We start from the raw sequence: 25,342 nt of genomic DNA on the forward strand, positions 1-25,342 counted from the left end.
TCTTGATGATCTTGATGGTGATTATTATCAGGTTATAACCCATAGAGGTATGATTCCAGTCCTTATCTGACAATCCAATGGGATCACTGGATGGCTATCTGAAGTAGAAACCTTCATGTTTCAAACTCACCTTTTCCTTTTTACCCCTTTTCACCTCCCTATAAGTGTACAAGTATCTCTTTCCTCCATGAGGAATGCTATAACTTCTGAATTGTTATTTGGGAAGAAATTTGAAGTAGACAAGTGTGAATTGTAGGATGACGATTAGAATCAGTCTGTCTACGTGCTTGATGATCTGATGAAGAATTCTATTTGAAATGTTACACTTTTTCCGTTGCTGCGCACATCTACTTTTATTATTGGCATTCAAAGTTTTTCTTTTTTTTAATCTCATAAGGGTTGTTTATTGCCCAATGAGAGTTTAAACTAAGTCACAGTGCTATTTCTCTCTTAATGATCAATCTTTTTGTGAATTTTCATTTTTACAAAAAGGAGGAACTTATTACACTGTAATGTCACTGTATAAGGATGCCTTATAAAAGGGCTTAATCAGATCAGGAAAGTCAAGTTTTTACTTTTTTGTTTCTATTCCAATTCAATTAAATCAAGTCCAATTCAGAGTCTCAACAAGTTGAGACATTCCCAATCCAAGCTGACAAGACAGGGCTCTCATTTCCTGTCTTGGGCTTGATCTACATGTTCCAAACTAATTGTAGTAGGCATTGCTTCTCCTCTAAAGCTTAATCTCATTTGCGTTTTAGCCAAAAGGCCGAGATGCCACTTTTAAACATTGCTTCAAATGAAGCTAAAATGTAACCTAATGACTTCAACCAAGCACAGCACGTCAATACGACACTTGATCTTAGCCAAAACCTAAATACAGTTGACCACAATTAGATAACAGGATCGAAAAAATGTGAAATAAATTTAAACAAATGTTTGTGGCATTATTAATAAATTGAAATTAATAATTTTCTAATTAATTTCTCAAATGTGGGCTGTAATTAGTTAGAATTGATACTGAAGCAGAAGTAGAGATTTTTTTAAATGTTTAAAATGTTCACAGACCACAAAAATAATTTTCAAAGATTTTTTAATCACCGTACCTTTGATAAACTTTATAAAAGGTAAAGGTTCATTAATATGTTGCAATCATAATACTTAAACTGGTAAGTTGACTTGGTAAGTATTTCAGTAATCATTAAACAGATGTAATTTTAGAACATAAAACATTGGCAAGAACAGAAAAAGCCAAAGGCATTATGTCAGGCTCCACAAGAAGACTGGTGACACAGAACTCTACTCACTGCCATCCCTCTCAACCCCTTCACTGTCTTCATGTCGTGAGACTGCTTGTCTGACGTGCGGTCTCTCACAAACTCAATTTCCTTTGCTCGTCATTCCATTCCCTCCTTGGCCAATGTCTTCTGCTGAAGACTGTTCTCAATGTTGGCATCTAGTTTGACCCTGAACTGAACTACCTATGTTGTATGCCCTCCATGTCTAAGATTGCCAACTTTGCAATACCACCTGCCTCTGCCTCAACTATCATCCTGCCTTTATTACCTCCAGACATAACTGTTCGAATGCTCTCCTTTCTGCTACCCACCTTGAACTTGTGCACATCCAAAACTTGGCTGCTGTTATCCTAATCTGCATCAATTTCCAAATATCCATCTTCCCAACGCTTGCTGATTTCCATTGGCTCCCTGTCCATCAATGGCTCAATTTTAAAACTACCTTCCTTGTATTCAAATCCCTCCATCCCCCATGCTGTTCCCTGTCATTGTAACTTCCAGGACAAAACCTTCCAACAAATCTATGTTTAAACTGTTTCAGATGTAAGGAGGGTAATTTTTTTTAAACTCCATTTGCCTGGACTAGATTTTAACCCAGGGACAAAAGCCAGATGGTTACCGTCTAACCCTCTGCAGCTCCCAGTAACTAAGCTTTACTTTCTGAATGTCTGTTCACAGTCTAAATTTCTGGTTCCCAGAATCATCATCCTCCATTATTTGCTTCTGTGCTTTCTAAGGCAAGAATAAATGAATACAATATAAAGTTTAAACCTGTGAAACCATCCATTTGCTTAAATATATTGTTACACAAATCATGTGAAATAAAAATGTGTGTTTTAAATCAATCTGAAGCATTCCTGATGTTTTTGCTAATGTATCAAAATGTATGTTATGGTTTGTAGAGAAAATTGACTGGAAGTCAATGTGACTCAGTACTTATCGAATATAATGATAAGCTAGTAACTTGATGGTTAACAGTAAATTTCTTTGAGACTAAAACTTATTTTCTGTTATTTAACTTAGTAACTTGTCTCTGTCCACAATGGTTTGATTGCTGTGGTCAGAGGAAAAGGACAATTGGCCTTTGTGGCTGAAGTAATTTAGTTTATTATTTTTTCAGACCATGAGTCGGATTGTTTGTTTCATTTTAACTCAGGTACAAGGTTATGGGGTACTAGATATTGCACACTTTATAAGCATCATTTTGGAAAACTCAGAGTGAGGGATTTCTTTGCAAATATACTTATTGTCTTGCTCAGGACAATGGAAAATTTGTGTATGTTGCACACCATGGGAACTGTTGTGTATATTGATCTGTGCTGCACAGAATTGTCACATAATATTACTTAAAAATGTTACGCATGTACTAAACCTATGTGTCAGCATTGCATGATTGGAAGTGAGTAACAGCATCAGTACCCAAGTTTTGTTGAAATAGTTGAATATACACTTGTTGAATATACAAATAGTTGAAAATACACTTCATTTAAATCCTTCTGAATTGAGAGGACAGATCATCATTTTTGTTGATTTCAGGAAAAGTGATTTTCCCTTCCAAGTGTTCCAAAATATTCCTTTCCTTCGGTCCAGTTTTCCTTTTGATCTTATTTTGGTGTATTTTCCATTCAAGTTGGCTTCTCCACATGCATTAAACCACCATCCTCCTTTTTAGACAAAGAAATAAAGAATTTCAAGCTTGCTGTAAAATACAATGAACATGTGTTGACATATCCATGCCGATTTTGAATTTGCTGGGATGGGTTATTGGGGCCAGTAATGACCAGAAATCCAGAAGAAAGTACAGTATGTGTTGGCCAGTGGCTTTTTAACTCGCCTACTGCATTACTATATTGTTCCCAGGTTTCCCAACCAATCAGCTTGAGCAGCAGTTGTCACAGCACAACCAGAATGAGTCAATTCCAACTTTATAGGGACACTCCAAGCACGTGAACTTTGAAGTTGGAGGCAGAGCAGAATGAACTGATGGAATTGAATGCACCCAACCTTGTCTTAATGACCCATGTATGATGTGTTGCTGAGGCTTTAAGGGCGATACTGTTCCTCAATCTTGAGCGGAACATGCCAGTGTAGTAATGGTGATACTTTTGGAGGATGCCCATGAGGTCATATTTGGGGCACAATGCCATGCTTGTGGATTCAACACCAGGAATGATTTAACAACCCAAGCAGGGCGGACAGGGTAAATACAATGGCACAATCAACTACATCTTAATGTGAGTGTCATGCTGATCTCCTCATTCTGCCCATTCAAGCCAATTCCTGAACTTCAGTTCTCACACCAGCCTAACTTTGCTGGTGAACATACCCTCTCTAACTATGCACTTCCTCAAATCCTGCCTGACCATCTACCACTGGCACTCACATACATCTTTATTCATCTTCAATCCTCAGAGGAGGTCACTCATTTTGTGCACTGTTACAGAACGATGCAAGCCACCCACCAGCTCAGATTCTCATGCTTCAGAGGGACTGGTAAGGCAGATAGTTAGGTTTTCACCCAACTCTCACATCAAAAGTGGGCAAGAGTAGATGCTGGAGACAAAGTCAGCAGTGGAGAATCCACAGTAGGTTGCAGGATTCTTCAGGTTCTGCTCAGCCTATACAGTTGGCGTATCTTTCAAACTATCAACAAAGTGGATATTCTTGAGCAACAGCAAAGAATGTGAGATATGGCAGGTTTTCCACCTGCATGCACATTACTGAAGAGAGATTGCAGGAGTCTGTACCAAGCATGAGTGATGTATTGTCACAGGCCTTTATGAGGATGCCTTTGTCCATGGAAAGTGTGACCACCTATATGGAGCATCAAACAATTAAACAAGTGGATGCTATCCCCCACCAGTGGCTTGCACACTATCAAAGTCACCTTAAATGGGATTCATGATACCCTAGCTTAGACTGTTTCATCGCCTCATTGGTCTGCAGCAAAGTGCTTTCCAGCTCATAGCTCAGAGAGTTGTGGAAAGGCTATGATAGGGATGATGGCAAAAGGGGAAATGAAAGGGGCTTGAAGTGCTTGCATTTTGCAATGGTTGCCATCCTGCGTCCTCCTCAACTGTACACACATGTGATTTGTGACCCAAGGGCTGAGTCTGCCCTGGCACAGATACAGGTGGAGCAGTCTTTACTGGGACCCTCGGGTCCCATCAGCCAAAAGCATGTCAGCATCCAGGGCAGAGATCAGAGCATCCTGTCTCTGCCTCAGCTGAAATCACAGGGATTGCACCATGTAGAAATGGAAGAGGAAGAATAAAGATTTGTAATTGCACAAGGTCTGCACGTTGATGTATTATTACACAATGTTACATTAAGTTTCTGTTCTACTTTTGAACCACGTAAATATTAATACATTTCATTACATTCCTATCTTGTGTATATCTAGTTTCTGCCTGGAAAGTGGCCGCTTGTGGTAAATGGTAAGAGAGACTATAAAAAGAGTGGTTGGTTGTTTGCAGGACTGAACTGTGCAGGATAAAGGTGGTAAAAGTGAATGACTCTTAAATTTGCCTGTCAGAATGGTGGAACCTTACAATAATGAGAGTATCCCAGACAGCTACGTGTGTCACCAATGTTGTCTTGGTCACATCATATTCTGTCACCAGCATCTCCTCCACACATTGTTCCTTCTTTAGGCTCCAACCCTGCTGCTGTACAATGTTGTGCAGGCCCAGCAGACCATAATCATTTCCTGGCTGCTTTGCATGAAAGGGTCCAACTGTATCTGTCCAGGCATCTGAAGCCTCTCTTCAGCATGCCAGTGGCTCAGTAAATAACACATCTGTTTGTCACATAGCTTTCATTGTATCTCTCCAAGCCTCATTAGCTCAGTTCCTCATGGATTTTATCAGTGGGTAACCCTTGTTTCTGAACAGCTAACATAGTTACTATGTTTCGAGATACAGAGAGCTCAGAGAGGGTGGTCTTTCTTACTGCACGATGAAAATACAATGAAGCTGCCTGGGAATCTTGCTCACACCTGCATAAACTTCTTTTTCTGATTGTACAATGGCTACAGATTGATGGAGTCAAAGGCCTTGTGATTAATGAATCTTTCTGGTATCTTAATTGCCACATGCAATCAGTGAATTATGCTCAGCATCTTTGGGAAGCCAGCCAAAGCTGCAAACTTGAGTGCTTGCTCCTCTGACTAGCATCATTAGTGGCAATGTTGACATAATTGCCCTGGCAAGCAAGTCACTAGTTACCTGCCTAATGGATTTATAGGCTACTGACTGCAAAGTCCTGGATGTGGTTCTGACAGCTTGGGGAGGAGGCAGAGGCAAAAGAGGCTGAGGGTGATGATGACTTCACAAGCCACTGGTAATGTCTGGTCACCAGGTCCAGTTGGCAACAGATTTTGTTCCAGAAGGCTGGAAGTGTCTGACACCACCTCATGCAAGAGGTTGAGCCTCCTAAGCACTAGTATTCTGACAAATTGAGGAAGCTTTTCCTTTGCCTGTACACCTTTTGTGGTGGATTTGGCCTCCCGCAAGTTGCATCTCTTATCTTCTGCTGTGGAGTTGCCCATTGTAAACGTGTAGTCTGGTGCTGCTCATCTGAGATCCAAACTAAAACAGCATAATGGGCACCTGTTCTGATAAGCCAACTCAGAACATCGAAATGAAAATCAGATGTAGAAACCTCCAAGTTGCCGAGGTAACCTCAATTTGTTAAAATAACCTCAGCACAAGTACTGTGAACGAAGTCTTTCACACAAGAAAGCAGATGCGAGGTTTTAGTACTTATTGGTATATTTCCTTGTCTTCAACCTCCTCAATCACCTTGCTTTCACTTGTGAGTTCCAGGAAACCCGTGGATTCACAGTTAAATTGCAAAAATAATGTTAAGATCATTGTAATTGAGTGATTAACATGTTAAAAATGATACCTTGCCCTTTTCAGGGGATGCTTGCATTGCAGCCTAATGCCCTGCAGTTAAATAGTGGATTGGAGCCTGTTTCCTAATGTCATGTCAATTTGTTTGCTTTCCATCCCTTCCAAACTCTCACACATCTGCAAGTTATAATTCAGCCCATAAAGTGTCATTTCCGTTGTTAAGTAATTCTTTAATTTTTTTAAATCAAACATGTTAAGTTTAAGTTTATAGTGACGACTAGGCTTTTAGTCCCACTGCAGTGAAGTTACTGTGAAAATCCCCTAGTTGCCACACTCTGGTGCCTGTTCAGGCATACTGAGGGAGAACTTAGCGTGGCCAATGCACCTAACCAGTGCATCTTTCAGACTGTGGAGGAAACTGGAGCACCTGGAGAAAACCCATGCAGACACAGGGAGAACATGCAGCCTTTGCACAGACAGTGACCCAAGATTGGAATCGAACCCGGGTCTCTGGCAGAAGGAGATTGTGTGGAGTATTTCTTTCCCTTCCTTGAAAGCACTGACAGATTGTATTTCTATCAGCCGTGGGTGCGTCTGGTACTTGGACCAAGTGACCATTTTTTGCGTCAGCTGAGACAATGAGTGTTGACAGGTGATTTAATTAAGACAATATCACATTTCCATCCTTGCACAATATGCAGAAAAACTGCTTTTCAAGGAGGCATATTGATCAGATACAAGAACTTTCCTCACTGAGAAAAATCCAATGATTATAATACTGATTCCTTTCCCAGCTGAAATCATCAAACTCAATTCATATTTGGTATTTGAGTGTGGGACCTCCTTGGACTATATGATTTAATTCAAAAGTAGGTGGCTGTTTCCTAACACTGGCGCGATATTTCCGAGTTATAACTATAAGAGAAGGTCAGTAAGGCTAACATTACTTACAGAGAATGATCTTCACTGAATGAAAAAATGCTTCACTTGTTAAACTGTAGCATCACTGATACTGTCCACAGCAAGTCTTTTGGTGGAAAACATTGGTTGAGGGGGGAGGTGGTGGGGTGATTATATGCCGAGTATAAAAGTGAAACACTGGCATAGGTGTTGCTGGTAGTCACTATGTTGAAATGTTATTTGTTTTGAGTGATTGTGTCTTAAACATCTGCACACCTTTGCAGCACAGTCCCTATCACTGCGTGATCACTAACGCTCAGTTATAAGGTAGCAGTAGTCAAACGTGTTTGTGAAGAGAACAGTTGAGGCTGAGTGCTAATGTGGGCATAGTATGCGATGGCTGAAAAGCTGGACCAGGGCATGGGTCAACTTATATGTGAGCATATGCAAAAGCATGACTTCTCAGGCTGGAAAATTGGGGTGGTCTTATACATCGTGTTGACTTGTATAATTTTTGGTATAAGTGTGGTACTACTATTCTTCCTAATCCTACAATTCTTATTCCAGAATTCTAAATGCAAGCTTGTATTCTGAGGTCATCTTAGAGATCCTTCAATGCATCTGAGTAAACAAACGAGAGCCTGAGAATTTTTTGGAGCAGGATAAATACCCTTGGGACCAACTGCTCTGCCCCATTTTGTAATCTTATTTTTTCACCTTCTTTTATTGCACTCAACCTTTGGAAATGTGTCTAGGTTCTCCTTGAACTGAACATACTGTCTGCCTTTCCTGTTACCATTTTCCACAACTTGATTACCTTTTTGGTGGAAAGATCCACCTCACTTCCCTTCCAGCGTCTAGATTTTTATTTATTAACTGAATTCTTTTCATAGTGAACAATAGATATCAAATGTTTTTTATAATTGGAGTTACCTGAATAACTTTCAGCACAGTTAGTGTCGTTTCGCATGTCGTTGTCCCTGTCCTTGGTGGAGAATTTCATTCCTGCCTGTTCAGTCATTGCATTGTGGAGATTTCCCAGGAGGGTATCGGAGAGTTGTATAGTGTAATCCGTCTCTTTTTCTCCCAGGCTGAAGGTATATTTTATGAAACGCTTGTCACCTTTCCACTCATCCAATTCAATATGCAGCATGTAAGCTCTCTGTCGTGTAATATGGTGCACCTTTTCCAGTCCTAGCCAGAACTCACCTACGCAAAAGATAGATAAAAATGTTGTGAAGGATTGAGTTTAAAAGTCAGGAGCATAGCTACACCTTTGTAAATGTTGTGCTTGACTTTTGCGTGTTGGTAGGCCAGGGCTGAGGTTCTCTAACCAAAGTGATGGGAGAAAAGGTCTCACTGAGGTTATTGGGGCTCCAAGGAAGACAGGTCAGTTGATTTTTTTCCCCCTTTGCTTGGATACATTATTGCAGTCACCTTCTTTCATTCAAATGGAATTCATCGCCTGAGCCATCTGATTCTAGATTAAAATACTAACAATGGTATTTTGTTCAAGCTAAAAGCTGAATTGCAGCATGACTTAAATTGAAAAATGCATATATAGACTAATTAAGTTTAAAACATGCAAACATGTGACATTCATATAGTAACAAAAATAGATAAATACAATTAGTAGTTAAGTAGTTAACTAGGAAGTGATGGACAGGATATTAAAGGAAAGGTAATGTTCAATTCAAATTATATTAAAATCACAAACCATTACATCATTCCTACATTATGGGCACTGAAATGCAAATACATTCTATCATTTAGCTACTTCACTGGAACCTGAGCCAAGTAAGGAATAAGGCTGCAGTGTTAACTTTCTGTCCCATGCCTATGGAGTTGAATTTGGTCACACTTTTGAGATGCCTTGATTGCTTTGTGTGTGGTGAGGGTAACCGGTTTTGAATGTCCTAGATTGTGAGGGTTGGCAGTTTATTCATTCGGGTGCATCACAACCAAGTCCAGTATCTGGACTTGATTAAGTGCAGTGCCCAATGTGATATGAGTCATACATCCCAGGACGACTGTTGGCTTCATCCTTTGCCTTGCTGAATTAGTTGCTTTCATCCTGGCTGGAATTTGAAACAATATAATTGGCCTCTATGACCCTTCCAGGAGAGAAGGTATCAATGAATATTTCTGTTTCAGATTGGTAAGCAGTGACTGTATTCAGTAGTACGCATCAGAAGAGTTTGGTCTTGTCTGAGATGCTGTTTCTGTTAAATAGTCTTTTGGCAATTTATTCTTGGTTCACAGTTCAAACATGGTGTCAGGGAGAGGACAGAGAGGACAGAGTACCCCAAACAGAATTTTCCACTCTAACCTGAGTGGTATAGGGCCTCCCTGACACTACAGCAATGGCACAGTGTGCAAAAAAAATGCAGAATCAGAATATTTTGAAGTTTGTGCAAGAGGACTTAATATTTGCTTGACTGATCGGTACTGAACACTGTAGGATTAAATATTAACTGTAGGTGGATGTACAGGTCAGATAGAGCTAACGTGGTCAGATGCAGCTTTTTACGAAGTGCTTGACCTAAAGTTCAAGGATCTGGTTTGAATTTTGAATACTTTTATCTGTCTGATATTCATTCAGTGATACAGTATTGTTCATGGAAGCACAAATTATTAAGTTCAGAGATCTGTGGTGTGTTAGCTCATCTTGCTGGGGTGTCCTGAGAAGTATTGCTTTTGGTCAATTCACTGTGCAAAACTGTATCCCAATATGATTCACGGTCCTGTGAATCCATATCCCAACATGATTCTTCACTCTGTGAAACTGTACTCCAATATCATCCACCATCCTGTGAAACCATACCTATCCTAAAGTATATTACTGTTCTGTGAAACTGCATCCCAACATGATTCACCATCCTGTACCACCATACTCCTGATGGTGAAGTTACAAATTGTATAATGCAATTACGCTGCTCCTGATGGCTTGCAGCACTTTGTGGATGACAAGTTTTGAGTTGTAAGATCCATTTAGCATGATGGCAGTGCCACACAACACAATGGTGTGTCCTCACTGCAAAAACTGAATTTTGTCTCCACAGGAATCATGTGGTGGTCAGTCTCACTAATACTGTCATGGATGGATGCATTTGTGAAAAGTAAATTTGTCAAATAAGATTTTTCTTTTTTTTAAGATCTTTGACCACTTGTAGGGTTTGGCAGATATGTCCTTCAGGATTTTACCAGCTCGGTTAACGGTGGTGCCCTTGGTGGTGTGCATTGTAGTTCGCAAGCATAATACATTCTGTGCCACTGCCACCTTCAGTACATCTTCTGAATGATGTTCAACATGGAAAAATTCATCAGCTGTTGAAGGGCAGTAGGTAGCAGTCAGCAGGAAGTTTCCTTGCCCATATTTGACCTGATGTCATGAAACTTCATGGAGTCACATGTCAATGCTGGGGACTCCCAGGGCCATTCCCTCCCAACTGTATATCATTGTGCTGCAAACTTAGTGGATCTGTCCTGCTGCTGGAACAGCATATATCCTGGGACATTGAGGGAGGAGCCTAACATTTATTGTCAGTGAGTATGATTATGTCAGGCTGATGCTTGACTCGTTTTTGGGTCAGCTCTCCCAATTTTAGCACAAATCACCAGATGTTAGAAGAACTTTAGATGGTCAACTGTATAGGATGTGTCAGTTTTGTTTCTGATGCCGAGGTTGATGACAGATGATCTGTCATATAATGGTTCAGCCAATGCTGTAAAGGTTGCTCTGTGTCAACGTGAGGAAGAAAGAATGATTGGTGAGGCAGTGTTTTCTTAATGATCTCTTTCTTGTTGTGGCCATGTTGACAGTGTTAGTGGATTTCTTGGTCATGTCTTGTCTTTCTAATTTTTTTCACTTACTATATTCTTAAACCATATTTGTTTCTCTTGACTTCTTATTTTGAATATAATTATTTATTAAGGTCAAGAGTAGTTTTATTTCAAATTTGTCAACATTTTTCCTTCAAGCTTGCTTGTAGAATAAAACATTTCCTTCCCCTGCATCCACATTGACACCGATTCTTTGATATACCAACATGCCTACAAAAAAATTGCACCTCTTTTTGTCTTCAGTGGTGGATTTTGCTTGTGTAGTTCCATTAATGCGATCCCATGCCTTGGTTACATTATGCTGTCTGCTTTTCATTTTTGTCTAATGATTGAGGAGAATGAAATTCTGCATAAGAGAATGAATGCCTCATACTTTCATTTGACCTCAGCAGGAGAGAGTGTCACATAGCTCAAGTTGAGAATTCCTGGGTACTTTCCGTTTCTGAAAATATTATTAAGTTACATGGGGCAAAACTACTTCATCCAATCAACTTCCAAAGTCTGAAGGAATGTTTCAGGATTAAGGCTTAACTGTCCTGTATTCACCTAACACTAAGGTCCTTCCAATTTAATAAGATTTGCTTAAGTGTGATTTTTTTTTTGTCTCAATCAGCCATGTTGGAATTAGACTAATTCCTACTTGGCTGCATGAGACAAAAAAAGTTTTACTCTTTTGTTTTCCCTTAACTGGATGTTGGGAGCTAAAATGTTTTCTTTGATGAATGTGCTTAATGGGTGGTTTTTTTTGGATCCAAGACTAGGTGAACAACGTTTCATATTTAGGCACTGATGTGTCTCAGTGACATTGACAAATAACAAGTATATTGATCTTTTAAAAAAAAACATTTTTTCTCCTGATGATGATATTTTATTGTGGGCTGCAGTTCCATAAGTGCTGAAAGCTCTTTGATCCCTTGCCCATGTTCTCATTTTCAGGTGTGAGTCTAGACTGTGTTATTCGATTCTTCAGCAATGATTCTGCCTCATTCTGAAATGCCCCATTCATACCTGTGCGCATGTTTTCAAGTGGGAGTCACCAGATGTTGGAAGTGGAAACCCAAGCTATGTCTCCCACCTCCTCCACACTTCTTGTCATATTACTTAAAGCTATTTAAATTGCATGCAGTTTTATGATTTTTTAAGTGTTTTAAACTATCCTCTTACCTTCCAATGTACCAAAACCATTTTCATAGTGTTGCCAAGGCTGGTCAAAATCCACTGACCCATCAAATCTTCGCTGTATGACAGTCCAACTGCCCACTGAAAATAAGAGCCAAATGTAAAGTATGGTTTCACTAGAGAATTCCACGTATTTACCCAGTTAGTGACATGAATTAGGCTGTAAGCAATTGCATTCAGAACTCTGAACTAGTTAGCTTTCTTTCCTACCTTCATGGCAGTAAATCTTCTTCCTTCCCAAGATTTCATATTCCTTGATCACATATCTGATTTCAGCAAATTGTTCACTATGATGAAGAATTTTGATGACGAGTACGTAAATAAGTACTTGGGTTGAGCATAGGCAAAATGTTTTGTTTTTCTGGAAGTAATCTCGTAGGCAGATTGGAGTTGTGGACCTTGGAACTGATTGTGCATAACAGAGCCCCATGGTTTTGATGTTGGGGTGGGAAGAAGTCAATTGTTGACCTTAAGGATGTGAAGAGAGAGAATAGGGGAGAACCAGCAAGTGCAAAGCCAGCTGAGGATAGCAGGTAGTGAACAAAGGAGTAAGCAGGGAAGCTGCAACATTTTAATTTCAGGTCGAGGGGAGGGGCGATAATTGGTGAAGGGGAGCAATTGGTGTGGTGAGGTGTCGTGTAGGTTGAAAGTAATAGGTGTAAAACAGGAATTGCAAAGTGCTAACTTTGCAGAAAGCAAAATCAAAAAGGAGAAAATCTGCAGAATCTGCTGCTTCATGTAGACCCTGAATAGACAGAGGGGAGTGACACATTTGGGGGGGGGCGGGGGTAATGCCGTTCTCTCAACCCACTGTGCTGTTCAAGATATCCCATCAGAGGACACCTTGACAATTCTTCTTTCGTTCAGTGAGTATTCTTGGTAGGGAAATGGGTTAAATTCTCCAGCTGATGGCGGGGCTTGAGCAGCATTTCCAGTATGGCTGGAGATAAGCGAGGCTTATTTTGTGATGAGCCCAGCAAAAAAATCCAAGGACACCAGCTGGAATTCCTTTGGGCGTGCATGATCATCAGTTACTCTGTTGTAAAGTGAGTGATCGTCAGGCGGCAACAACAGGACTGATCTTCACATGTCAAGTGCCCCACTGTCATCATCTAGCTTTATGTAACAACTGGAGAAGCTCACACCATCCATTACAAAATAGTTGGCTTGCCTGTGCAGCAGTGTGTACTGTACAGGATGTATTGCAACAATTACATGGAAAACGATTGCCTCCCAGTTTCTCTCCAAGTTGCTCTCCATCCTGACTTGAACATGTATTATTGTTCCTTCATCATCATCATATGAAAAATCCTGCTTAGCAACTCCATTGGTGTGCTTATACCACACAACCTGCAGCAGTCCAAGAAGTTTCAAGGGCAACTCAGGTGGACAGTAAGTTCTCGCCCCTGCCGGCAATGTCCATGTGCCACAAATAAATGTTAACAAAGTCACTGTTCTGACCTATTGACAGCCTTGGAACCATACACCTGTGTGAACCAGCAATTTATAAGTGGGAAAGGGAAAAATAAACGCTATGGCAATTTCAGTTTAGTATAAATGTTCATATCCTGCTTTGCTGGGATGAATTTTACCAAAAATAATAGTGACCATTACCTGCTGTGAAGTGGCAGGACACATTGAATGCTTTGTATCCATTAGGTTTAATAATGTACACTCCATTACTGTCCATTCCCTCATTGTAAATGTCATTGCAGTCAGTGGGAAAATCTGCAAAAGTTAAAAGAGCTTGCAGTCAGATATCTGAAACACCATCTACCACATTTATAATGCTTTACCCTTTTGGGTCTACCTGAGCTCGGCAAAGACATTGACTCACTAAATTTCTGTTGAGTGAAGGGTGGCATCAGGTGGAACCGTCTTCTGCAAATAACAGTTGATGCTGAGTCAATTAATTTTAATTCTGAGATTGATAAGTTTCTGTGAACAAAAGATATTAAGGGATATAGGGAAAAGTTGGGGAAAATATGTGGATTTGGGTAACGTGTGTCAGGATGGCATTGGTAGAAAAGACTCGTGGAGGGTAAATTTTCATGTTCCCATGTTCTCTAAGTTTAAAAAAAAATTATTATTGAAGATGTCTTTCCCATTTTTACAAATAGTACAATAAACCCTCAAGGTTTGGTCAGTACAGCATAATCCCATTTTTCCATATATGCAGGAAAAACTGGCAAATACGATCACAGTTGGTTTGAAATATCAATAATCAATAATGTAATTGATGCCTCCTTTTGTACAGATAATGACCGGATATTACACAGAGTAAAATATGTCAGCATAAAGACATGAGCACATGGCACAATGTTGCACACCCTTGCCCACAGGATAACAAGGAGCAAGATCACAGCATGATTGAGTCCCTTTGGCGTCAAATACAATCAGTTGGCACCTAAAACAGTGCTGTAAAACCTCTGAACAATGAAAGAGGAAAACATCAGGCTACAAACCCAAGATGTGGTGTGACAGTATACACACTCAAACACAGTATAACAGGAGCAGAGCTAAGCAGCCTCATGGGAAGAGTGCAGAGTCTAGTTATAAACTTAACCCCCGCCCGCAACCTCTTGAATAACAGGACATCTTCCACTAGGGAGTCTTAAACCGGTAATGTAATCTCTACACCTTCTAAGTATGAATTTTCAAATAGCTGCTATCCTTGCCTGCACAGCCAGGGAAAGTAAGGGATGTTGACATAGATAAGAGAAGAGCCAATAAGCCAAAGGTTCTCATTCACACTTGGGCTCATCACAAAATAAGCTTCACTCATCTCCGGCTCCGGAAATGCCACTTGAGCCCCACCATCAGCTGGAAAATTTAACCCATTTCCCTATCAAGGATTCCCAGCAAATGGAAGAAGAAGAATTGTCAGTACACCCTCAGATGGGCTATCTCTGGGAAAGATACAATCCTGCCCATCCTGAGAAGATGTGGAATCAAATATAATAAATCAGAGCTTATATCAACATCCCACTGACCCAGATAACAACCAGAAACCTTAGAGAGGAACACAAGGATAAGCCCATAGACATGGTTTGTCGGTGTGGACTCTCACATGCAGGATATCAGGAACAGAGCTATGTAACCTCATAGGAGATCTCCCCCCCAAAAGAAAATCATTGAACAATGACATAGTTAAAAGGAGGGCCGACTTGTCAGGAGTACTTATGCCCCCCTAGGTTTCAAACAAAACAAACTTCCCCTATGTTGAATCATACCTGAGACCCTATTCAGTATTCCATCCATTTTCCTCCCATTAAGGAAATCCTAGCTACAGGAGGAATTGTCGTCCAAACATGCACAGTCAGGATATTTGGAGGATGCTAAGAATCTTCTCCCAATGGGATGGTGGTTTGGCTCCATTCCAGGGGCCAGACCACCAAGTAACCACTTTCACAACCCGCACAGCCAAGGGAAATATAGGAAACCAACCCAAAAATGCCTAGACAACCAAGGACCCTAACAATGCTGGGGCATGGAACAATAAGTATTTCCCCCAACTCTAGCTACACCAGAAGCACCAACAACAATAAAACGCAGTCTTTTTCAGAATATATGATCTGTCTGTATGCTCACAGACAAACAACAAGGATTCTATAAACCGCAAAATAACAAAAAGACAAAAGAAAAGCACAACATCATTAGTTCTAAAAGGGGATTTCCTCACCCATTGTGAGAGATTATAAGTCCATACCCACCACCTCTATATCAAAACGCTTACCCGACATCCTTTTGTGGCGCTACTCATGTTATTCATCCTTAAAGGATGCCATATCATATAAACGTCTGTTATATACGTCAGGATTACAATACAAAAAATGGATAAATATTGCATAACCCTGCTACCATGCAACCAACTCAGAATAAAGGGGACCCATTATCAGTCCACAAGCAAAGAAAATATCTCTATATAGCAGGAGTTTGGATTTGACATTGGACTAGGAGCAGGCTCGGCAAACCTCCTTACCCACCTTGCACCCTGGGTGCCACGTGGAAAGACCAAGATTGAATGTAAACGGTAACGCACTTTAAGCTAAGGTCTCCCTTCTTCCACAACCAGAACTGTGAATGAATTCCAGTATAAATATATGGATATCTCTGGCTTTCAAAAATTAAGAGAATAACAGGCAACATATGCCTTAGTGCGCATATATCAACCGCTCTTGTCAGGATAAAAAACAACATCAGGGTTATAATCACAAGCGGAGTAGTTCAGGATTAATGACAACCTGCAGGATAATGTACCCATCCATGGAGCTTGAAAAGGCTAAAGACTTGACAGGATTGTTGAGCAGCATCAAGGATCCATCTGTAATTTCACCATGGCCTCTGCACCTCTTTTGTGTCATCGCCCAGAGACCCTAGAAAAGACCATGGTAGGTGACAAGATCCAGCTGTGCCTGGTCAATTCCAGTCCTCCTCGATAAACACCAAGGTGAAGACAATGTAAAACACCGATTGGGGTCTATAACTGACACCAAATCTTGAAGATCAGATATTATGGGTCTGATTTTACCTTGTGCGTTGTGCCTGTTTTTGGGCGTGAAAACTTGATAAAGTTGGGCGTGAGGCGAATAGCGTGATCTGCGCTTGCCTCCACGCTGGCTCCCCCTTTATCAAGGCCCAAAAATGGCTGCAATCAGGACCGCGCCTGAATTGGGCGTGATGGCCATTTAAATACATTTGCATGCATTTAAATTAACTTAATGGGCTGCGCGCCCAACTTTACCGGCACTTCACTCTTTACCACTGGGTTCGCCCATCCAGAATTGGCGTGAAACAGACATGCTCCCTATAAGTCCGATTCAGGCACTCCGGTAGGTGAGGAGGTAAGTGTGGAGCATCTGACAGCTGTGTGCTTGAGATTGACTTGGGGGGAGTCTGTTGCCTCACTGCCAGATTTCAGTGGAGGTAAAAAGGGGTCGACTGCCACTCTGCCTGAGATCAGTGGGGGGAAGGGGGTCCACTGCCATCTACCTGAGATCAGTGGGTGGGAAGGGGGCCGCGATTGACGTGGGTGGTGGTGGACAGGGTATAAGGGGGTCAGTAATGTTGTGGGGTGGGGCAGTGTCTGGGGGCCATGGGGAGGCATTATCTGGCCAAGGAGGGATGTGGCAGGGAGCAGCATTCTATCATATATTTTTCTGTGCGTGCATGGTTGGAGGCTGATTGGAGGTGCAGCTGATTGGAGGTGCAGGGTTTCAGGTGGTTAAGCCCCACCCACAGGCTTGTGCAACGCAATTCGGAGTTACTGATATTTTTTCAGGCAAAATGCGTACTTGGGCACCAGGGAACAGGTTTAAAAGTCAGATCTGAAACATTCCCAGTTTCAAGTCCACTCAGCACTTAGAATCAAAATGGTAAAATAGGGCCCAGTGTGTCTCTTTGAACTTGAAATGCCCAGCTTTCAAATCGAGATTACAAAAACATGGCAGACAGCATTCAAATTCAGCTGGGAATTTATCCTCTGCTCATCTCAGGATCAGGTGGACGGACATTACTTCTCTGGGCCCAGTTAGCCAGGGCACGTGGCATACCATGCAACAGGATTTCCAAGGACTGAAAGCGAGCCCCCATCGATGAAACTGCCCTCTCGACTGACAGGATTCTTTCCTCCGCTTCATCCATTTTCTTTTGGATATCTTGCAATTCATCAACATGAACACCAGTGATTTGTGTCAGGGAGCCGAGACAGTCATCTACAACTTTATTCTCAATGGTGGCCATCATCTCAATACCTATAACATCGCCAGAATGTGAGCACACTCACCAGCTAAACTGGCACCGCGAACAAGGCCCCACCCGGTTCTCTTCAACCATCTTTATCAAACAAGGATTTTCTTGACTTTGTTTGGCTCCCCTTCACCTAAACTGAACCAGAATCTTCCAGGAGCATAGCAAGAGTAGACATTCCAGGATTAGATAATTATCAGGATAAATAAAATTATTAGAGGATAAGCGGCACCAGAACTTGTGAAAACGCAGCCCCACTTACCGTTCTCCTTAAGTTAATTGGTTGGGTAGAGGGTCTGGATTTATTTCCAAGATTAATATAAATTCTTTTTCCAGTTCGTGTGATGAATTGCGCTACATTCACAACCTTTTGTAATTTCTGGCGGTCTTGGATTGAGCAGGAGCCATACCGAGCTGTGCTACAACCAGAAATAATGCTTTCTATAGTGGATCTATAAAAATTGGCGGGAGTTGTAGCGGACATGCCAAATTTGTCTTCTGAGGAACTAGAGGCATTGGTGGGCTTTCTTAACTAGTGTCGCATGGGGGGACCACGACAGTTTGTTGGTGACCTGGACATCTAAAAATTTGAAGCTCTCGACTATTTCTACTTTGTCCCCATTGATGTAGATGGGGGCATGTTCTCCACTACGCTTCCTGAAGTCAGTGACTGACTATCTCTTTCGTTTTATTGACATCGAGGGAGAGATTATTGCCGTCGCACCAGGTTAACAAATGTAATTGTGTATTTGAAAAGAGTTCTGTTAAAGTATAGAAATATCAGCTCAAATTTTAGCATTATCACTCATCATATTTAGACTTTAAATGGTAGGATTTCCACAGGAAAAAATAATTTTGTATTATTATGCTTTCATGTTATGCAATATTTTGTTAACCCTCATCAATTTAAATTGTTCCCAGCAGCAGGAGAGATCTGTAATCACTTGTACTTCACGCTACTGGCGTATATCTCATTTGTCCATGTATTCATCTATTTCTAGATACACAAGAAATTTGGAAGGATGAGTGTATAGTTATATTGCTGGATAGCTTTCACTTGCGCTGTACAAAGGTTTTGTACATCCACCTTTATAATTAACAGAATTCCAAATGACAATGCCAATACAGTATTCTTTGGCGAAATAGCAAATTATTGGCGCATGTGTATATTTTTTAATTTACAAAATCGTAGTAATTTTTTAAACATTTTTCTTCCTACATTTACAAGTGATCTTTGTAGATATTTCTTACCATTGTCATCAGACGATAGTTGTGTGTTGTTACTGGGGAAGTAGTGAACATATTTGGAAGCAGTGGGCTTCTGAGGCAGTTGAGTATCACTTTGATTATCTGGTAAGAAGGTGACTCTAAGCTGTAAAATATATATAGCTTACTGTATTTTTAAGAAAACATTTTAAGATATTGTCATATTCTTAAATATATTTGCTGAAATGAAATATATATGTTATATAAGTATGTAACATTTTCTGGTGCGTACTACAATCAGCTTAGAAATGGTTAATTGTCCTTCCCCTTTCAATCTATTCCCTGCTGAGTTTTGCTCTTTCCATTCTTTTTTGAAGGAATGTTATGATATCTGGTACAGTGTCTGTTGTCTTAAACGAGTGGACATTCTTCTCTATGTGCCTGGCATGGTACTATCAGCAGGCAATTTTAATTTCTGATCTTGATTCTATTCTCAAATGACATCCATATATGGTGATAATGGTTGTGTAATCCCACTACTATCTAAATCAGAAGACACGGCATAGATTGGGATTTGAACATTGGGGCTTGCTGGTCTGAATGGTTCTATTTGGGTTTTCCATAGAATCCATGCAGTACAGAAAAGGCCATCCTTACATCAAGTTTGCACCGACTCTCCAAAAGAACAACTGACTTAGGCCCTCCCCTCCACCATATCCCTGTAACCCTATGCATTTACCATGGTTACTCCACCTAACATGCACATCTTTGGAAACTAAGGGCCAATTTAGCATGGCCAATCCACCTAACCTGCAAATCTTTGGTCTGTGGGAGGAAACCGGAGTTCCCAGAGGAAACCCACTCAGACACAGAGCGAACACATGAACTCCACACAGAGAATCACTCAGGGCCGGAATTGAACCTCAGTCCCTGGCACAGTGAGGCAGCAGTATTTAACCATTGTGCTGCAGTGCCATATTTGGGAGAGCATTTCTTGTGGAAACTTGAGAGAGAGTTCTGATCATTTCTCAATGGTTTGATAGTTTTGCCCTGTTAAAAAGGCTCCCACTTGGTCAGGAGTAATGCAACAATTTTAGAATTATACTCGACTGTGCGTCTTGGAATATAAAGTGAATTGTGACATACCTTTTGTTCCAGTTGCTCTATTTGATGATTCTGTTTGTCTAGTTGACTGTTTTGTTCATGTAGAGTACTGATCAACCGTTTAATACTTTCATTCTGTTCTTCAATAAGAGCCTGTTTGAACAAAATATATTAGAATGATTAAGCAGCAAAAGATTGTTCTGCCTGAATTCCTACTGCGCATTTTGCCATTTTTAAATTATTACTGGATTTATTCAAATTTAAAATCATGATTTTAATCTCAGAAAAGCTCTGCACAGAGATGAACTACTGTCTTCAGACATACTCCTGTGCTTGTTTTATTTTTAACTGGAATTGCAAACATAGTATTGAAGAATGTTACACACTACTCTAGTCAAATATTACAAATCCCCAAGTGATGGCTTGTTTCAGAGATGTTCTCAAGTATGCTGCACATAAGCTGTATGTGTGTTTGTTCTATGTGTTTTACACCTTTCACTTTCAGTGGCTTTAAGAGAACTGATCTCATTCTGCATCATAACATTTTTAATATTTTGTTAATGTACAAAAAAAGTACATAATTGTACTGAAGCTTGATCAATATCCCACAATAAGGTAGAATCTAATTTGGCTGTTCTCTTTAGTAGGCTTGCCATTCTTCTTCCAATTGCTGTGATGCCATGATATTGCAAAGTAACTGCTTTCCAGCACATTGTACAAGTTGCTGCTTTTCAGACCTGCGTTTAGACAGTGAGTGCTCATAAGCTATTTGCCAAAGTCAGTGACAGCCAGACAATTTCTGTCCTCATTTAATATCCACAAGTGAACTATTCAGCCAGGGTCATAGGATAGGAATGTGGAAACTGATTTTGTTGCCTTCTTCCTTCGCTCAAGGGCACTGGGCACAATTGCATTCACTCTTACAAAGATCAGTAGCTTCATAGCGCAGGGATAATACCTCGGCTCTTCCAAAGTTTATGGAACAACATATCACTTTTTACATTAAAATGCACTTACTTTTAGAGATGGGAACTCCTTTATCTCTGATATTTCTGTCTTGATTTCAGTCAGTTCAGATAATTTGTCTTCAAGACCATCCACTTTTGTTTCTAGAGCAGTTCGGTTTTCTACAATGCCGTTTAATTTTTTCCTGATGTCTAGTGACATGTTTTTCAACTCCTCATTGTTAGCCTGTAGAATTATTGTCCTGTTCTTTAACTCTTGCTCGTTAAGCTTGATTTCATCTGTTTCCTTTGAGAGTTCAAAGAAGGATCTGTCAAATATGTTAATCTTGTCCAATATTTTATTGACTTGGTTCTTGGTCTTCTGAGCAAAATCTTTCAGTCCGCGTCCCAATTGTAGGAGGCCGTTGGCTAAAATCCTCACATCATCTATCATTGCAAATCTGGATTCTTCCAGCGAATCATCAGCTTGTAATTGGATAGTGTAACTGGACAGAGCCAAAATAAGGAATGGTGTTAAGAACATCATCGTTTTGTCCCAATTTTTTGTTAGACTGCTGGCTAACAAGATGTGTCTATATATATCTGATCTGAATTGCTGCTTGGTCTCTGCAGTTGATCATTAAACAGTTTCATCTTGAACTAATATAACCTCCAAAGCAAGGAGGAGCCATGAGTAAAGTCAACATAAATCTGTGCAAATAGAGCAGAACTAGCAAAACCAGATGACCATTATGTCACAAAAAATTGTTCAAATAAGTTTAAGATATACTGATCCGAGCACTGATGATTTCCCCCCCAGTTTTCATAATTCTTCTCATGAAGGCATGATATTTTCTGGCATACAGTTCTGTGACTGCTTGCTGCCCCACTGCACCTTACCCAAGTGACCTTTCTATATGTGTACTCTAAGGAGTACCAGCAGACTTATTTCATAATGGTGATGATCAGTGATAACTGATCTCAGCTGATGTGGGCATGTGTGTTTGCATGCATGCACATTCTCTATATTTCAAAGCTTTTGCAAGTGGAAGCCCAGAATAATTACTTACTTTTGCCTCCCTATTCTAAGTTGTAGTGCTCATACTACTGTTGCTAATCTTCTAACTTAGTGCAGACCTGGATCAAACCTAGAGCCTCAAAGGCACCTATTACACTGTATAATACACTTATCAATTAATCCAGCATGATGTATGCTTTCTCACTTTGTGTTGTAAGGAGTTTTTTCTGATGTAAAGATAGTTGCTATATCTTTCATTCATTAACATTTGTTCAAGGCTTATGCAAATGTTTCATCGGTGAACCTGTGGCTGGGTGAAAAGATGATATAACTTTTACAAATATCAGGCATCTGATTAACTCTTGCTGTCATTTTAGCTATTCAGGAAGAATCCGGCAGTTGGCCATGTTTGTAGGCATAACGGAACTTTAGAAGTCACCCCATTTGAAATGTAGGAGTTGCTGTTTACTTTTGGAAATTTTAGGCCTTGCCATTTAGAAAACTTTTACTTCAGAGTACCTTTTGCCTTAAGCTTTTATCAAACCATGGTGGTACTGTGGTTAGCACTGTTGCCTCACAGTACCAGGGGCCTGGGTTCGATTCTTGGCTTGGGTAGCTGTCTGTGTGGAATCTGCAAGTTCTCGTCATGTCTGAGTGGGTTTCCTCCTGGTGCTCCAGTTTCCTCCCACAGTCCGAAAGATGTGCTGGTTAGGTGCATTGGTCATGCTAAATTCTTCTTTGGTGTATCCGAACAGATGTTGAAGCATGACAAATAGGGGGTTTTCTCAGTAACTGCATTGCAGTGTTAACGTAAGCCTACTTGTGACACTAATAAATAAACTTAACTTAAACTTCAACCAATCATACAGCATTTTTGTGTATTTAGATCATGATGTACTCATTGGCTGGAATGTTACCATTGTTCATGCCAGCGGGAATTTTCCATCCCGTCACTGAACTGAGATTTGGTTGGCTGGTAAATTCTCTGACCTTGCTGTAGCATGAGTGTGGCATGAAAGGCAAGTAAGATCATGTCCGTTATTTTTTCCTGAAGTTTTTCATAAGAGTCAATTTTCTGATTGCAATTACATTGTCTTTAAACACTATGACGATATTCTGTGTAAATTCCTGTGTTGCAAGACCTGTTTGTTTCTTTGGAGCAAGAGTTTTGGCATTGGCTGCCGATTTGTTTTTGCATATCAAGTAATGTCAAAAGTGACTACGTGGTTTCAGGGATGCTCACAGCCCTTTATCACCTTGTCTTTTTGTTCTCTGTGAATCTGTACAGTGAGACTGTTTTCATCTGTGAAAGGAATTACAGTTAAGCCAAATTTGATTCTCATTTAATGTCGAAACATCAACTTTCCAGCAAGCAGCATTGAATTCCGGCTGATTTTTCACTTTCTGAGTTGAGTAGCACTGGGGTCAAACATATCACCACTGCTGTCATCTTGGCCAAGGTGACCTAAAGCAATACAGACCAGGGATGAAACCCAGGACTTTGCTCGTCTGGTTGGAAAAGTTTCACATTGGCGCTAAGAAAAATATTTAGCCCAACTTCATCATTGTTGAGCTTTGCAAAGATCAATCAAGAAGTCAGTGTTTGTGAAATATAACCACATTAAATCCATTCCATGCTCAAGCTTGCTTCTTTCATTGCTTAACATGAATCATGTTTTTTTTAAAGCAGTGTGAGCAAATTCCCAAATCAACAAGTAATTTTGACAAAATTGTACATCAACGTTTGCAGGTTAGTTTAGCTCAGTAGGTTAAGAACGTAAGAAATAGGAGCAGGAGTAGGCCATCTAGCCCTTCGAGCCTGCCCCGCCACTCAATAAGATCATGACTGATCTGAAGTGTATCAGTTCCACTTTTCCGCATTCTCCCCATAACCCTTAATTCCCCTGTCTATCAGAAACCTATCTACCTGTGACTTCAACAAGGTAGCCTCCACCACTTCAATGGGCAGAGAATTCCAGAGATTCACTACCCTTTGAGTGAAGAAGTTCCTCCTCAACTCTGATCTAAACTCCCCCCCCCTTATCTTGAGGCTGTGTCCTCTAGTCCTATTCTTTCTAAGCGGGAAGAATCTCTCTACCTCTACCCTATCCATCCCCTTCACTATCTTATACGTATCTATAAGATCCCCCCTCATCCTTCTAAACTCCAATGTGTACAGACCCAATCTATTTAGTCTCTCTTCATAGGCCAATTGGACGGCTGGTTAGTGATGCAGAGTGACGCCAACAGCATGGCTTCAATTCTCGTACTGGCTGAAGTTATCCATGCGGGGTAGAGGCGAAATGCTGCGGATACTGGAATTTGAAGCAAAAACAGAAAATGCTGGAAAATTTCAGCAGGTCAGACTGTCTCTGTGGGGAGAGAATAGAACCACCTTTTCAAGTCTGGATGACCCTGAGCTCTTAGCTCTGACGAAGGGTCATCGAGACTCAAAGTTGGCTCAATTCTCTCTCCAAAGATGCTGTCAGACCTGCTGAGATTTTCCAGCATTTTCTGTTTTTTGGTATCCTCACTTCTCAACCTTGCCCCTCACCTGAGGTATGGTGATCCTCAGGTTAGATCACTAAAAGTCAGCGCTCTCCCTGAAAAGGAGAGAGCAGCCTATGGTCATCTGTGACCTGACATCAACATTTACTGTCGTAACAATTGCAGGCCTCTTGCCTATGTGTGATGCTGCGTTGGCCAAGACACTTCTGTTACATAAACCAATTTGTAAAGCTGGAAACAATAATATGTCGGATAATTCAGTTGATTTATTCTTGACAAAACACTCACATGGAGCAGCATGTAACATTCCCACATCTAATAATTAGGAGGAATTGCAAAGCTGGCATCACCAAACCTGTTCACAACACTGTGTCTTGATAGTAGCAAAAGGTCTCTTTCTAACTAAGTAAAAACACTACATCACTTCCTTATATTCTTTTCTCTATGGCCTGATTTGTGCTGAATGCAATACTGAATGATGTTTGATGCTCACTCATTGTTTGAACAGATTGCCAAATAAATGAGAAATATGTGTATATAATATAAATGAGCATGAGGGAAGAGAAACAAAGTGACTGCTCCACTGATTTATACATCTGTTGTAGTCTTTGATTATGATTTTATATGTTCTATTAATTCTTAAATTTAAAATACATCTGTCCATAGTGTTGATTTTGAAAGTGATTTTAATGCAAACTTTAATGAATTCAAGCAAATTTTTACTTAAGCTTTTAATTA

At 40.4% G+C, this 25,342-nt stretch overlaps 2 protein-coding genes across 17 annotated transcripts in view; one reads left to right on the forward strand and one right to left on the reverse strand.

The window, feature by feature from the left end:
• dock7 (dedicator of cytokinesis 7) overlaps positions 1-25,342 on the forward strand; it is a 170,538-nt gene that overhangs the window by 47,723 nt on the left and 97,473 nt on the right. The window lies entirely within an intron of this gene.
• Positions 2,781-21,622, reverse strand: angptl3 (angiopoietin-like 3). Its single transcript, XM_080195683.1, has 7 exons — positions 21,152-21,622; positions 20,177-20,287; positions 19,076-19,196; positions 13,691-13,804; positions 12,062-12,157; positions 7,988-8,263; positions 2,781-2,962 (listed from the first exon to the last, which is right to left on the reverse strand). The coding sequence occupies exons 1-7, from the start codon at positions 21,620-21,622 to the stop codon at positions 2,781-2,783; spliced, it is 1,371 nt and encodes a 456-aa protein (XP_080051809.1).

This window comes from Carcharhinus amblyrhynchos, chromosome 9 (genome assembly GCF_965287045.1).
Source record: "Carcharhinus amblyrhynchos chromosome 9, sCarAmb.v2.hapA, whole genome shotgun sequence".
Taxonomy (NCBI): Eukaryota; Metazoa; Chordata; class Chondrichthyes; order Carcharhiniformes; family Carcharhinidae; genus Carcharhinus; species Carcharhinus amblyrhynchos.

Coding starts and splice junctions, on each gene's coding strand:
- angptl3 (XM_080195683.1), bottom strand. CDS start 21,622: ATGTTCTTAACACCATTCCTTATTTTGGCTCTGTCCAGTTACACTATC. Junction 19,197..20,176: donor TAGAGCAACTGGAACAAAAG/GTATGTCACAAT, acceptor TATATTTTACAG/CTTAGAGTCACCTTCTTACC. Junction 2,963..7,987: donor CTGTGCTGAAAGTTATTCAG/GTAACTCCAATT, acceptor TTGTCTAAAAAG/GAGGATGGTGGTTTAATGCA.